General features: G+C 34.4%; 1 protein-coding gene across 2 annotated transcripts in view; it reads right to left on the minus strand.

Annotated features, from left to right (window-relative positions):
- Positions 1-9,883: 9,883 nt before the first annotated feature.
- The window catches only part of LOC145676019 (uncharacterized), a 74,648-nt gene continuing 68,328 nt past the window's right edge, over positions 9,884-16,203 (minus strand). For both annotated transcript variants that reach the window (XM_081746859.1, XM_081746860.1), the window contains one exon: positions 9,884-11,484. In XM_081746859.1, the coding sequence (XP_081602985.1) occupies positions 10,856-11,484 (629 nt within the window). In that variant the 3' untranslated portion in view covers positions 9,884-10,855. The remainder of the gene's footprint in view (positions 11,485-16,203) is intronic.

Here is a 16,203-nt window from a genome sequence, read left to right on the forward strand (position 1 = left end):
TGAAAGCAAACTGGCCGAGTACCTTGCGCGTTCCGTTGAACCCTTCGAGGTAATAGTGGATGAATCCTCCACTGTGTCTCATAAATCTGTTCTCATTATGTATATCCGTACTGTAGTTAATCGCGTATGTATCAATACAATTTTAGGATTATTTGAGTTACAGGCAATAACAGGCAGAGAGGTTTGTGATTCCGTGATTATGTGAACGTATGAATCTTTCCAAAACGATATTACGGGAAAGACTTATGACAGTTTGAGAGTGCCAGTAATATGCAACGCAAAATAAATGATACTGTCTCTTTACTGCAGTGAGAACGAGACACCAATTTACTCGTGTTTTACTACATGAGTCAGAAGATGGAACTGGTTGTTCACAACGTTGTTAATATGGTTTCAGATATGGTTCATTTTCAAAACTTTGTAGAGCGCAGTGGCGTAGGGAAGGGGGCAGAGGGGCCGGGCCCCCCAAAGAGGTCCGACAATGTACTTTCGTACTTTGATGTTTGTAATTTTTTTATAAATTTTTATGTTTATATATATATATATATATATATATATATATATATATATATATATATATATATATATATATATATATATATATATATATATATATATATATATATATATTTTGTAATTTTTCTATATGTACCGTACCTATAACAGCATTAGGGCCTTCCCCCCAAACACACATCCTGGCTACGCTACTAGAGCGATTACACGGTGTTTACCCAATGTCCCCGTAGAACACGAGAAGTCGAATTAATATCAGAAGAACTAGGTATTCTCTTCTATAATAGTTTTTGATATACGGTGGTTACCGTTCAGTAGAAGCATTGTGGAAATCGTACCCTGCGCTAGTGGAACACTTTCGAGAAGCTTCTACAAATTGGCAGAGAAGTTTTGAGCAGCGTGTAATATTTGCGGGCCTGCAAAATTTCACTAAGTGGAATTTTGTTTATGAAATGTCCATGATCGGAGATATGCTGGAACCTCTAGATGTCCTTAGCCTGTTTCTACAAGAGAGGTCAGCATCTCTTGTATTAAGCAAAATTGAAACAACTGTACGTGTACTGGAAGCGTTGCAAGATAAGGATGGCATGTTCATGGAAGAATTACAACGTCAGTTTGGAGAAACTGGTCAGTTTTGTGGAGTCCCGCTTGTAAAACCCTTAGACAGTTCTCTTGAGAAATACCAGCAAATAAGATTGCAATTCTGTCAGGGTCTAGCAGATAACATACGGTCTTGCTTTCCTAACGAAACGTTCAGTAGGGTCGAGGTTTTGCTACAATGCAAGTAGCCAGAAGAATTGTCTGAAAGAATGTTATACGGCGACAAAGGACTAATGGAAATTAAAAAAAAAAAAAAAAAAAAAAAAAACCTCTGATAATATAGCCAAAATTCTGCAGCATTGCGAGAGAACTCCTAATATTGGACAAAATCTACAAAATCTTAACATGAAATCATTGTTGTTCTAGTTTCTTCTGCATACTGTGGGAGAGGCTTTTCCAGCTTAAACTTACAGCACACTGACGCTAGAAACCGTTTATCTGTAAAAACCCTCAAATCTACCAGACATTACGAGACTTCTTTCAATGCAGAAAAGTATGTCATCAACTGGATAAAAAGTGGACATCATGCTGCTACCGACAAATCAACTGGGAAAAAGCCGGTATCCGATTTAAACCAATCTCCTTTTGCTTCACTATACTAAAGTGAGGTACGGTGTGACAGTACTATTAATTCGACTGGTACTAAAAATTATTTATGGTATGAAGAATGACATTTAGTACCGTCTTTTCCCTACTATTTAATAAAATTAGATTCAAGTGTATGTGCACCTATCACTGTTCTGCAAAAAGTAAACTCTTAACTATTTTAGTATTTATTGTTCGGGCGATGAATTTCGTCTTCAATTAATAAGAATGGACTAAAGAATTACTTCTCATAACAAAACAGTTTTACGTAGGAGTGTGATACTTGTTATGACAAGCTATGCAGGTTGCAATGTAACTATAGGGCTTTTGCTGGATGCTGCCCACTTGTTCTCAGCAGTAGGACGAAAAGTAGCAAGGCAAGTAACAAATGTAATATCATCTACCTAACCAAATTTTATCTAACGTCCCCACCAATATTTATCATAAAATTGTTTTTTGAAAAAAATGAAAAAAAAAGTATGAACTTGGGGACTCCTTGAAACTAGTACTATAATTTCAAAGTAGGTAGGTTTAAAAATAACGTTGTCCCAACCTGACTTTATAGCTGTTCTGTTATACGGAACACAATCTTTCATAAATATTCCCCCCTTCTACAAAATCCACAAATAAATCACTGCCAACACATGAGTGGAATTGGAATATCGCCTGGGTATCCTTCGGGCAACGAAAGGATCAAATGTAGATAGTTTTAATTGTGTATATAAAAACTTGAATATGTTACATGCATTCACGATTAGTGATATTCCCGGTGGGAAGGAAAATTAAAAAAATGAGAATATTCCCGTGTTTTTTCTCTGGCATATAAATTCCCGGGAAGGAATTTATTTTTTTCTCCCAATTTTATCTTCCAAATTATAAGAGCCGTATGACTAATTACTTTACTTCCTTTTTGTTATGATTTACTTCTTGGCTTTAAATAATTTGGAGGTTAAAAAACTAAAATTCGTTGACTGTACTCTATATAACTAATCATATGTTGAGAGAGAGGTATATGAGAACATCTGTCTCTCAGTTCCATTTCCATTTGCACTAAAATGTAGCAAAGTACTAATTTGCAAATGATGAAAAGGAACCAGTTTGTAAAGTAACGTAGAAATTATGTAGAAATAGAGATGAAGTACAATTAACACACCCCAAACCATCGTTAGTAATAGACGTCGGTCTTTCTCTTGTCTTTGACTGAATTTCTGAAGAGGTACTCGGACTTCTCTTGCATGTGAATGAATGCATGAAAATTCGAGAAATAGGTAGAAAGAAAGGTCGTATGTGGCAATGTTATGTGGTAAATTATAAAGATAATTCAGTATCTTGCAAATTTTGTGAACATAAATATGTATGTACAAATGTTAATAAATTGGTGAGACATGTATCTTCTGGCAGTTACGCAATCTAATTTATTTATAACGTGTAAAAACTTAATATGTTTGAAATATCAGTAGTAGAGTGAAATTTACAAAATCCACTTACTTATAAATTTAAACTGTTTAGCGGTGTAAAAATATGTGGACTTACTATACCATTTTTTCCACATATTTATTTTAATAGAACATATTGTAAGTAAATACACATTTATGCGTACTCTCTAAATATAATAAAATAATAATAAAGTAACAGTACCGTTCAGAATATACATTTTAAAGAATCCTCTGGAGACAACTGTAATAATATACTGCGATAAAAAGCGAATTTAACTTTGAAATCATAATATAGTAGTAGAATGCAATTTTCTTTGTGATTGTACATAAATTCCCGGAAAAATTCCCATTTTGAGAATATTCCCGAATAATATCTTCCTGGGAATTTACCTATCATTATTCACGATACAAAGTACCTGTCTATTTGTCATATTTTCTGCCTTATAAGTGTTTGTAATCATGGAAAGAATTCTGGGACACCCTGTACATCAATTAGCACTTGTGATTTCAATATTAGGCTAATTCCCACAGGAAAAGAGACAGTAAGAGATAGCGAGTTATGGCTTTTTTATGTGAATCATGGTTCAAGGAACATGTTCTATCTTTGATTTTATTCTTCTATTGCAAAAAAATAATTATTGGTCAAGTTCGACTATTGAATTCGCATAGTTTGGAAGTCTCGCGTAGTTTCATCCCGTGAAACGTAACTCATGTGTTTTTCAAACAGAAGAGGTCTCCTCATTTGGAAAAATCGTTGGGCCTATTGCAACCCATACCACATCACTTCATGTGCTACTCACTACTACTCCATATAGTATTAACATAAGACAGTGCCAGCGTACGAATGTTCAGTGATAGGGGAAGTGGGGGCATAATGACCCCCCGGGGCAAGATGGTAACCCCAGTATATAACGGTGTTCCTCTGATGACAGAGAACTGGTACTACCAGTGATTTATTTGTGGATTTTGCAGCAGGGGGAATATATATATATATATATATATATATATATATATATATATATATATATATATATATATATAGTGTTCCGTATAATAGAACAACTTTAACCCTTTGGGGATCCTATGGTACAATTTGTACCATATGCACTTTTCATGGTACATTGCGTTATTTCTCTTCTATTTGAGCTTTCTCGTCCGGGTTTTTTTTGTTTTCCAAGTCCAGAGGCCATGTAGAAGACATTACGTATGGTTTCAGACCGTCCTGCGTCCAGACATAGGAGGTGATGACGTCATAAGTCAAAAATTTATTTTCTCATTTTCTAAGCCTATGTTCAATATTTTTTGGCGGGCTATTTTTCTACGTAGAAGACTGAAATTTTGCACAAACATTCAGTCCACCGAGTAGTATTTACCAGAAGTTTCTTTCCGATTTCTGCGTAAAAACAGGGGGGTCCAGAGGGGCAAAAGTTGAAAAAAGGGAAATTTTGCCCCCAAAAATCCCTTTTGTCAGGAATTTCCCGCCTTAGATACATGATGGAGACATATGAATGGTACCGCCTGAAAGACAGTTCTATTCTGAAGAGAATGATTGGCGGATTATAGTCCTAGGGTAATTAGGGATGTCTCAGGATTTTTTTTCCCTGAGATCATAGTGTTTTATGGTACTTTGGGGCACTGTGGGAATTTTTGATAAAAATTCTCCCGCCCTTACTATTCAAGATAGAAACTTGAAATTTGGCCCACACATTCAGTATACTAAGTCCTATTTCTCAGATTTTTTTTAGATGGCTACGATCACACAGGGGGGGTCCAGGGGGGGCCAAAGTTCGAGAAAAAATTTTTCCCTCCGAAATTTTCACTTTGACATTTTTTTACCCCGCTTCTGGTATATGGTATGAGCACGCAAGTGGTATCATTTGAAAGCCAGCTCTATTCTGAAGAGAATGAGGTATGAACCATGATCCTAGGATAAATAGTGACAATGCAGTAGCTGCTTGACTGAAAGTCTAAAAAATAGCCCAAAAAGCCAGGATCCCCAAAGGGTTAAAGTGGGGTTGGGATAATGTTATTTTTAAACCTATCCAGTTTGAAATTATGGTACTAGTTTGATAGGAGACTCCCAAGTTCATCATTTTTTAAACACTCTTTTTAAAAACAATTTTATGATAAACACGAATAGGTACGTTAGATAAGATTTGGTTAGGTAGATTAGATTGCATGCGTTAGTTACCTTACTACTTTTTGTCCTACTGCTGAGGACAAGCATAGAGCATCCAGTAAAAGCCCTATAGTTGCATTGTAATTTGCACATCTTGTCATAACAAGTGTCACACTCCTACGTAAAACTGTTTTCCTATGAGAAGTAATTCTTTAGTCTGTTCTAATTTGGTCCTTAAAGACCAAATTCCCCGCCCGAACAATAAATACAACAAAAGGTAAGACTTTACTTTGGGCAGAACAGTGATAGGTGCACATATACTTGAGCCTAATTTTATTAAATAGAAGGGGAAAAACGCTACTAAATGTCATTCCTCATTATCACAAGTAAGTTTTAGTACCATTTTGCTCCTTGTACTTAATAAAATTAGATTCAGGGGTGTGTGCACCTATCAATGTTCTGCTAAAAGTGAACTTTTGGCCAACAAAAAATATTGGCATTAAAATGAATGCAGAATTGAATAAAGACAGGGATAAGCTGAAGCATGATTTACGACATGTGATCTAACACTGTCTTTAGAAAATAACATTACTTTCACACCTTACCTCACTTTAGCAATCGGATACCGTCTTTTTCCCAGTTGGTTTGTTAGTGGTAGCATGATGTCATGATGTCCATTTCTTATCCAGCTGATGGCATACTTTTCTGTATTGAACGAGGTAATGTCTGGTCCATTAACGTTAATAAAAAGAATAAATTCGAGGGTTTTTACAGATAAATGGTTTCTAGTATCAGTATGCTGGAAGTTTATGCTGGAAAAGCCGCTCTCACACTCTGCAGAAGAAACTGGAAGAACACTGATTTCCCTGTTAAGATTTTGTAGATTTGGACCAATATTAGGTTTCATCTTATGCTCTCGAAATTCCTGCAGAATTTTGGCTGAATCATCAGAGGAAAATTTTAATTTTTTATTTTTTATTTTTTATTTTTTTTATTTTTGAAATTTACATTACTTCTTTGTCGCCGTTTAACATTCTTGCAGACAATTATTCTCGCAAATTGGATTTTAGCAATACCTTTTGGAAAAATTCATACTTTCACATATTTTAACTATGAAATCACAAACTACTCTGCCTATTGTTACCTATATCTTAAATAAACCTAGAAATATATTGCTACGCACCTGATTAATTACAGTACGGATATACACCATGAGAACAGATTTATGAGACACAATGGAGGATTCGTCCATCATTAGCGCGAAGGGTTGATCGGAATTCGCAAGATACTGGGTCATTTTTCGTTCATTTCTGTAGCTACAAAGTCAATAATATTTGAACACGTAACATTAGAGTAGAGAACTTGTTCGTGGTTCATTCCATTTATTTACTATTTAATAAGATGCACGGTAAACGACAGACGATTTTGCGCAATAACATAAGCAGTTCTAAATATCAGTTGTCTTTTCAACACGATTTCATTCACAATTAACACGAAAGCCACTTACTTTCTTACTTTATGTATCGGAATTATTTGCCTTCTAATCGTCAGGAGCTTTTCCTTTATTAAAATATAGTCTAATATTCATTTCCTTATGTTCTTTTTAAGGTGCTTGTGAACGAAGAAACTACAAAAATTCTCAACTGCAGTGACTGCTCACTTATAACTGAAAATTTATTATTATTATTATTATTATTATTATTATTATTGTGCTACTCAGATGAAGTATGATAATCAGTGGTATCAGCTGCAAGATTTCTTCGGAAAACAATCCTATAAACGAGACCAGCATAGCTCGCAACAATAAACATACTAAAAAAGTAAAGAATTGTTACTAAAATATGGAGTTCAATTATTGTACTTTAAAATCGATTGTATAGCGTAAGAAAGGTGGAAAATATCTTCCCAGGCTGGGAAGATAGAATTAAATCTAGAGACAGGGAAGCCAAAACTTAGAAGGGGCGAAATTCCCAGGCTTCCCTGGCTACAAATAAATCCCTGGGTACTACTGCACAAGCCGTAGTTAGGGTGGCGTGAAGTGTTGCGAAAGGGAACCGTCGCTACCTTCAATAGAATGTGAAATAAGTGGAGAAAACCATTTTCATGGTACGTCAATATAAGGTATGTACTGAATATTCTACCAGTTGGTGAAAAAAGTAATTACTTGAATAAAACATATTACATACATAGATAGTGAGAAAGGTTTGGCCATCAAACATCGGGTATGATTTCCTTGTGAAAGATGGCGGATAGCAGATAAAGGGTTTTTGAAAGTTATATTGGGATTGGTGCAAAATGGCCCCTTAAAATTGTACACGAGACCGTAATGGCTCCCTGATCTTTCTTCGTCTTCCATTGATATTCTTCCAATCCGGAAACGCCCATGCCACTTAAGCTTGTCGTTCATGTTGAAATCGCAAAGGGGGTGACGCATCCAATCACAATACCACGGAATGCACAATCGATGCAACAATAAACTCTCTCTTAGTCCACTGACGTATGAAAGACAGTGACCCAGGGTTTGGCATTGTTCTGTCATCTGTTGGCATATTAGAGACCTAGTCTCGATTTTTTTTGATAGCCCACTATTTCACTTGGTATTTTCTTTTCCATTTAGTTTTAGTATTATTTTCGTTTTTATAGTTTTTCACTCATTGTTTTATAGTTGCACAACTAATTGTTTCATTAACATTTTCAAGGAATAAGAAAACTACCATTTCTTTGTCGAATCAGAACATAATTTTAGTTAATATGTATATGTTCTAAGGATGTGGCCATTTTACCCAGGTGAGTGGGGTGAAACGGTCATTCACTATAGGTCAATTTATTTGCATATACAACTTGTTTGGTAGAACTTTTACGACTTACACGTCTTTACATTGATAAGAGAAAGAATAAAAAATATTATATTGCAAAATCATCGACTTCCAATTCATAGCAACGTTGCTGTTTCAATTTTAACCTTAAGGAGTCCATTAAGCCCCCGCCTCCCCTACTAAGTTACATAGATTATTTGTTCCATACACGGGTATTTGCATGATTTTGATAACTTTCAATAGTTTATGACAACATGTAGAGACTTGGTGACATGCAAGAAATTATTTTCTCCAACAACTTATACTTTTAGGAGAATTAACTTTAATCTTATTTGCTCAATTTAGGATGTTTTTCTTTCACATCATCCTTCGACTTACATGCAGTGGCGAAACGTAACCCGATATGTAGAGTAGGCCTGATAAACTAATAACACAAGTAATATTAATGTATCATAAATACCAAAAGTATTTATTTAAAGAAACTACCAAATCTATTTATTTTAAAGAACATTCTTAGCTGTATTTCTAACATTGTTTAGAGTTAAATTTATATGCATGTATATATAGAAGTAAAAGTAGATGGAAAGTAGTCTATTATTATTATTGAGCATATATTTACATGAGGAGAACACGCAATATGTATTAGTGGAATATTCGCATTTAGCTCCACTAAAAATATTTTGAAGTACAGTTAATATTTTCTTCATTCTGGGGTTTGCAGGGGGGTAACGGGGATTTCCTCCTCACTTGCTATTTTAATTTCCTGCATATTTGAAAATGGAGGGAGAGAAAAAGAAAGTACATTATTACAGTTAGCTGTTAAATTCTTATTGTATCTCTATTTATATATATTGCAGAACTTTCACATTTCCAGGAATAAAGCTAGCAAAGCTCCTCCCGAAACAAGCAAAGCCCCACCGAAACAAAATCGTAAATACCCCGCTGATTGTATGAAATGGAAAACTAAACTAAAATTGCACACAAATATTATTTTATCCTGTACAGTAGCGTTTAGTAAATTTATACATATGTTAGTGTATTCTACAAACTATTATGGTCCAGGCCCCATGTAGGAAAAAGAAAAAAAACAGCTACTCTGAATAACTTCTGAGAGTATATACCTAAATTAAACAAGTTATCACTAATATAATTGCATAATTCTCCACAGAAATTTCTTATTCTGTGTTAAGGAAATCATTTTATAGCATATTAGCACTGAAAGATGCCTTACACGCTAAAACTAAACTGCCAGAGGCCAGCGTTGGCACCTTCCGAACAATGTGTGCAATCCACAGCGATAATAACTTCGCTCCCTGAGCAGCATAGCCTGTAAACCTGTCTAGCGAGCTGGTGAGGCTCAGACGGAAGGGTCTCCGAATGTTTCCCACCTAATATTTTGTTACCGGAAAAACCGAAATGTTGAAGTATTGACTTTATTTTATAACAAATCAAAGAAGGCTGGGTAGGCTCGGCCTGAGAGCCTTATAGTACGCTTCACCATTGCTTATATGTACTTAGGCGAAATATTAATTGACTATTACCGATTGCAAAAGGTTCAAATTGTCTTGATCTCAATGGTGAATGTAGCTTCACATTTTTAGTCTAAGTGGTTGTGTGGCATTACCTCCAAAGAATGAATGCATACACTTATGTATTGATTCAACATTTGTCTTTTATACAATTATATTTATCTTAAAAGCTATCTTTAGGATTATTCTACAATTATATCTATCCTAAAAGCAATCTCCATAATGCTTTAATACTTAAGACTCAAACAAAATTGGCTAAACATCAAGAAAAGTACTACAGTTCGATCAAAGAAAGACACGAAATACGTTTATTTTCCTCTTTATTTTATTTATTTTAAAGGTTTAACAAAATATCACTCACTACATAAAGAAGCTATAATCATTAATAAACAAGCCACTCTTTGTATAAAAATAAGTTTATCTTTATTCATATAAAATCAGTCTGTCCCTCTATTTATATACTATCTTACTCACATCACTGCTTAAAGAATACAACCCAATTTAAATATTTACATTTACATCATTTTCGTTTACTGTTACTACAATATTTGAGAAGTGTTTCTAGTCAATGAAAATGCGCCTAAAATAAGTTGGTTGAAGAAATATCTGAACCAGTTTTGTTTCGGAGCTACAGGGTTTACAGCACACGTGAAAACCTTCGAGACTACACAGCAGACCACTAATGACTTTAGACAAAGTACGTAGTCACCTTTGAGATACCAAAATCCAAAGAGATAACATTGTACTCTACAAGAGGTTTGATAATAGTATATCTTCGCCGGAAGATTATTAAAGATTTGCGGGGTCCTCTTGCATACGCTTTGAGTAGTATCTATGAGATGTTAAATTGAACATTAGCTAATTAAAGCACGACTGGCTCTGAAATTTCGCACGCCGCTTTCTCTGGAGCCAGTAGTGTTTGTGCTATGTAGCATCAAAGCTTGTTTTACAACATTTCTCAAAACGTGTCTTGGAAAGCTTGGAACATAGAAGCGAGTTGGATTTCGACTTCTCTTCACATTCCTTCTTTCCTTTCTTCGTGAGTAGAATCATCTCAAAAATGTAAAATTAATTTTTATCACATTTTAAACTAATATTAATATTATTTATACTTCAGTCTTTGGAATAGAACAGGAGTCTCGTTAGAAGCTACGCAAGGGATATATTCGTTTTACGGGCAAATTGCTCGTTTCTACAATGTAACGTACTGAATGTGCATTTATTTAGACCTCAACAAATGATTTTTATGGAGTCAGACTAATGTGAATTATGCGTCGGATATAAAATTCTTTGATTATTGCTGTCTTCTGAATGGTATAGGTTAAAAGATAAGACTTCTCCTGTTGTAAGTGTCTGGCAGCTTACGCCAATAGGCTTCGTACTATTGCTAGTTTCACCACTGTTTTCTTTATTACAAGTTTCTGTTGTTGGTTTCGTACTCGTTCCCATTGATTCTATAGAAACGCTCAGACCAGCAAGAAACTTAAATGCAGGAGAACGAGTCTCTCTGTTTTTCTTCACAAATCCATTTTCCAACAAAAAATGTCGTACATATTGGTATAAGTTTCGGCATTTAAATGTCAACGATTTACTCATAAAAGGAACACCATCATTAGAATCTAGGATTGCAGACGCAGATGACGATGATACTGAGCGATCTGCTTCTACAAATAATGACGATTTCTCATTAGGAACGACCGACACACTCTTCGTAGCTGCTGTGCATGTGTTTATATTGAATTCATCAACATTTAGACAATCATGACACTTTTCACATAAAAACAAATGATCTAGAACTTCGGAGGAGATGCTCTCGTCTGATGTATCGGTGTCCTCAGTGCTTTCCATTTCCTCCTTTTGGCTATCAGCTATTACTGCAGTAGCACCTATCATAAGGAATAAATAAACAGAAGTATATTAAGATCACAAATATTACTTTCGAAAGGTAACACTAACGATATTTAATTAATATTGGCAACGGTACAAAACTACAAAGGTCAACTGAGAGGTTTCTGGAAAGCCCGTATAAATAAGCCATTTTTAAAAAAGTTTAATTATTCACATTATGTGTATAATAGTAGTCAGATCATTAACATTAACAATGTTACACTACGGATTACCGTACGTCCGTATTAATTACAAGCCTCCATTGTAAGTTCCTTACTTGAATCCTAACATAAGAAAGAATATTACAAATTTTCGCATCCATCATTCAAACCAATTCCCCCAAGGAGGAATATTGTGCCATATACATACAAAGTGACTGCTAATTCGACCTATTCCTTGAAAGGGGTTATTCTACAATTAATTTTGAGCAAATTTGTCCCTATTAACCGAAAGTCCGGATTGAATGATTTCGGAGTAATTCACGTTTTTTTCATGCTTTTGAAGTTTGCTGATTTACAACCAAAAATGCAAATGGAGAAGAAACTACCCCACTTCGACCACGAACTTGATACTTTTCTAATAGCTGACGAATGAAGTACTACTACGAAAAAAACAATATACCCAAAATCACCAGTAAATCAGACGTGAGTCGGTCATAAATCGCAAATAGTGTTATTATTTTTTTTAAACTCCTTTATATCAAAGAGAGTAACTCCAAAAAATGTCGAGACACTTCGCGCACAAATTGCTTTTAAAAAATGCCAACTAATTTCATATGCTTTCCACAAAAGTACAAATATGAAGTTTCGAAATAGTTAGACGAAAGAACAAACAAAATGCACTGTAGCACTAATTTGAATTATTTGAAAATTTACTTGAGAAAGAAAACGTTGTAAATAGTACGTCAATGTATTCTATGCCTTTACCATTTATAACGCCTTTATCTTTCCACAGTTGGTAGCATGTTTGATCATATGCAATAATATTGTTCAGGATTTTGGGATGAAGCGTCATGAAAAAAAATACGTTCTATTGCATGAAGAAAACCTGGTATGCAATGAAGCAATGAAGAATGAATACTAAACCTCTTAATTATTCCTTCATATTTTCTGGATAGTTAGATAGATGTACTTGTCTGGACATTTTTCGCTGACAGTTCATTCAATGTTTACTTTATTCAAAATGCTGAAATAGCTTTCAATAAATTATTGTTCATTTCAAACGAACATTTTATGCGATCTTAGAATATGGTCAGCAACTGTATTACATTACCTTGTACAGAAAACATCAATTTGAACACAAGAGTTTTAGTAACTAGCTAGTAATCGGAAGAATAGTACGCTATAATTTCTAATAACGCAAGAAACTCAAATTTTGAAGCTATGCAAACTAGAAATAATTCACGCTGACGTGTTGCTTTGTTGGCTTCAATATCACGTTCTCAACAAACAATCGAAGAGACATACTTCGCAGTTTACCTAGTTTCACAAAGCAAGGGCATATTTGGCAACATTCTTCGAAGGAGATATTCTTGAAAATAACTGATTTGAAAGGAGAATCCAGGGTTGTGATGCGGTAATTAAAGGATACGATTCGTAGGTCTCGCGTTCACAAAGGGCACACTGATTGACGACTGGTTTACAAACCTGTTATGTAAGGAGGTTTTCACATTAGTTCTGTACCAGAAGATACGATTCTTACGTACTTTCAGCATAATAATGTGTCTCCGCACTACGATGTACATGTCCAGCAGTGGCTGGATGAACAGTTCTCTTGCCACTGGATAGGTAGAGTGGTACCGTGATTCCCAGGCCTCAATTTCCCTGACGTAATAGGTATTGCAGGGAAACAAAATGGCTATTGTACAAGGTGTATATCAGGTAAAAAATAACAGTGTCCGTAATTTGCTACAACGCCTGTACCAGCGTGGATTTTGATATGCTCAGAAAAAAAAATATCTTGTGGTATGTATCGAGACAGCTGGTCAATACACTGATCACGTTTTATTAAAAGCTTAAAGTACTAGATTTATTAATCATTATTCAGTGTTGCTACCTAAGCACGGCAGAGTATCAAATATCTAAAATTTAAAAAGACTCTGTCACAGTAATAACGCGAGTGAGACTACAATGTACATCTAAAAAACTTTAGAAGCAGAAGAGATTTAGAGTTGATACTTCGTAATAATTTGACTAATATTTACTATAAAATATATATATAAAAATACACGCTTTGAAAATTCCATGGCAAGTTAATAACCATTAATATTTAATCGTAGTTTTGTGATTAAATGCTAATCACAAGTTCACGATGTATTTGTTTGTCGTAACCAAGATTTCTATAAAGTCTTTATAAAAAATATTCTGCATAAATTCGTCCAGAAAATAATCTGAAGAGCCACTAAGAGAGAAGGATTCTAGTTCATATGAGTTACATTATCATACTAACAAGTTTTTGAACTTCATCACTGTTTACCGTTCATACAAAATAATGCAAGGTAAACTGTAAGAAGTGAGATGGGTTGAACGTTAGTTGCCCAGACTTAATGAGGAAGGTATCAGGAAACATCGAAACACCACAGTTAATAGTGCATATTAGACGCAGTAAATACGAATGTACCTTTATAAATATTATAAGCATACCTGAATTCATATTCTTAAATTATTATTATTTTATTTTGTATTTTGCTTCCATGTCCATATCTTTACATGCTATTGCGGGAATAATGACTTTTTCTTGTATGATTTTACATTATCTCCTACCAAGTATACGGCCAATTTCTTAAGAGCCTGACTTAGTAAAAGTAATAAAAAATTTACCATTTTTCTTTTGCTTGTTTGCCAGAAGTGAAAGGAGATAATGAAATGCAACATACTATAATCAGAGATAATGTTATTTTAAAACAGAAAATATGTACCTGAAGAATTTCCAGTGTTCCATTCATAGAAATTACAATGTTACCAGAATAACATTTCCCCAAAATCTAAGTTAAGGTACCGATCACTGGAACGAACTCAACTGCATTTTATTGCGTTTTATGTTGTTTTGGAATCCTGTAACTACTTTTCAAATAATATTTATATTAATTTGTAATGAACAAAATGGTTTTAACATACAATTATTAAAATTAAATAATTATGTTATTTAAGTAGTAGTTCACAGGATTCGAAGACAACATGATACGTAATCAAATGCAGTTGAGTTCGTTCCTCTAGTCCTGCTGTAACTTAGATTTTGGGGGAAATGTTATTCTGGCAACTCTGTACTTTCTATGAATGGCAACACTGAAAATTCTTCAGGTACATATTTTCTGTTGTTGAATAACATTATCTCTGATTATGGTATGTTGCATTTCATTATCTCCTTTGACTTACGAAAAACAAGCAGAAGAAAAATGGTAAATTTTGTATTATTTTTAGTAAATCAGGCTCTTAATATTCCAATGTTAGGTCAATCTTACTTCTTTGATTTTCCTCTCAACGTGTTCCAAAAGTATAGCTAAAGAATAATTAAAAGTCCTGAAAGAATTTGGCTAAGCTCTTCCTATCTTACCTTACTGTTGGTTTCATAAATTGTATTAAGCTTCTTGAAAATTTTAAATTACCCTAAGACGTATAAAGCCTTTCTTCTTTAACCAAGTCACCATCTAATTCTCGGTTATTTGTAATGTTTAGCCCATAGAGAAAAAACAAAATTATGGTCAAATCTTTACTTACTGCGCGTGATACTTTCCAATTACTTCTTCGTCCTGTGATATATTTGCTAAGATACCTAAGAATATGTGCTAAGATCTTTTAGCAAGTGGGTAATAAAGTTAAACAATAACTTCAGAATCTATTTGGTCTTCTTCTTTAAATACTGACACTATGTCAAACTCTCTTCCTTCATTGGGATCATTTTTCGTATTTGCTATAATATACATTTCTATGAACCATCTGATATAATCAATTTTTTTTCCTTTATTAATTCGGTTCGTAGTGATTTGGTGCATTAACTTTTTAAGATCTGTTTCGATCTCTGAGAGGAGCTGTTCCCTAACTAAAGGGTCTGCACTTTTAATCCTTTGTAGCTTAGTTCTCTATGGAGCTGAAGAGGTTCCAAAATTGTAAAATCAATAAAGCAACTCTCATATTTTAGTATAGCCACAATGTACAGGAATCTCTTACCTATATCTACATTCATGACGCAAGCATCGTTACAACGAACTCTGTAATTGATTTGCTCATTCAATACCAGATCGTCAGATAAAATCCGTAAGGAAAGTATCCTCAACCATCTTAAAAAGTTCGTTACTGAATTCTCAATGTCTGTCTGTCTGTCTGTGTGTGTATGTGTGTATCTGTTATTTGCGATTTTTTTCAATTTTGATCCCTGCATTCGATAGAGAATCAGAAACTATCTGAGAAAGTAGTGGATGTTTTGCGTCACTCTTACCGTTCCCGAGATACTGGCCAAAAATGGTCCGATTTCCGAAGATATAAGGAGCCATATCTCGGGAACCGTAAGTCATAGATCATATTGGTAGTGATCAATACCCAAGAGAAAGGTAAACATTTTGGTACTAAATAGTAACCAATGGCCACCTGTTGATATTTGGTGCCAAAATATTTACCTTTCTCTTAGGTATTGATCAGCACCAATATCATCACTCTATGACTTACCGTTCTCGACATACTGACCAAAAAAAAGTTCCGATTTCATCAGATTTAAGGAGCCAT

This window comes from Thermobia domestica, chromosome 18 (assembly GCF_964235325.1).
Source record: "Thermobia domestica chromosome 18, izTheDome1.hap1.1, whole genome shotgun sequence".
NCBI classification, from domain to species: Eukaryota; Metazoa; Arthropoda; class Insecta; order Zygentoma; family Lepismatidae; genus Thermobia; species Thermobia domestica.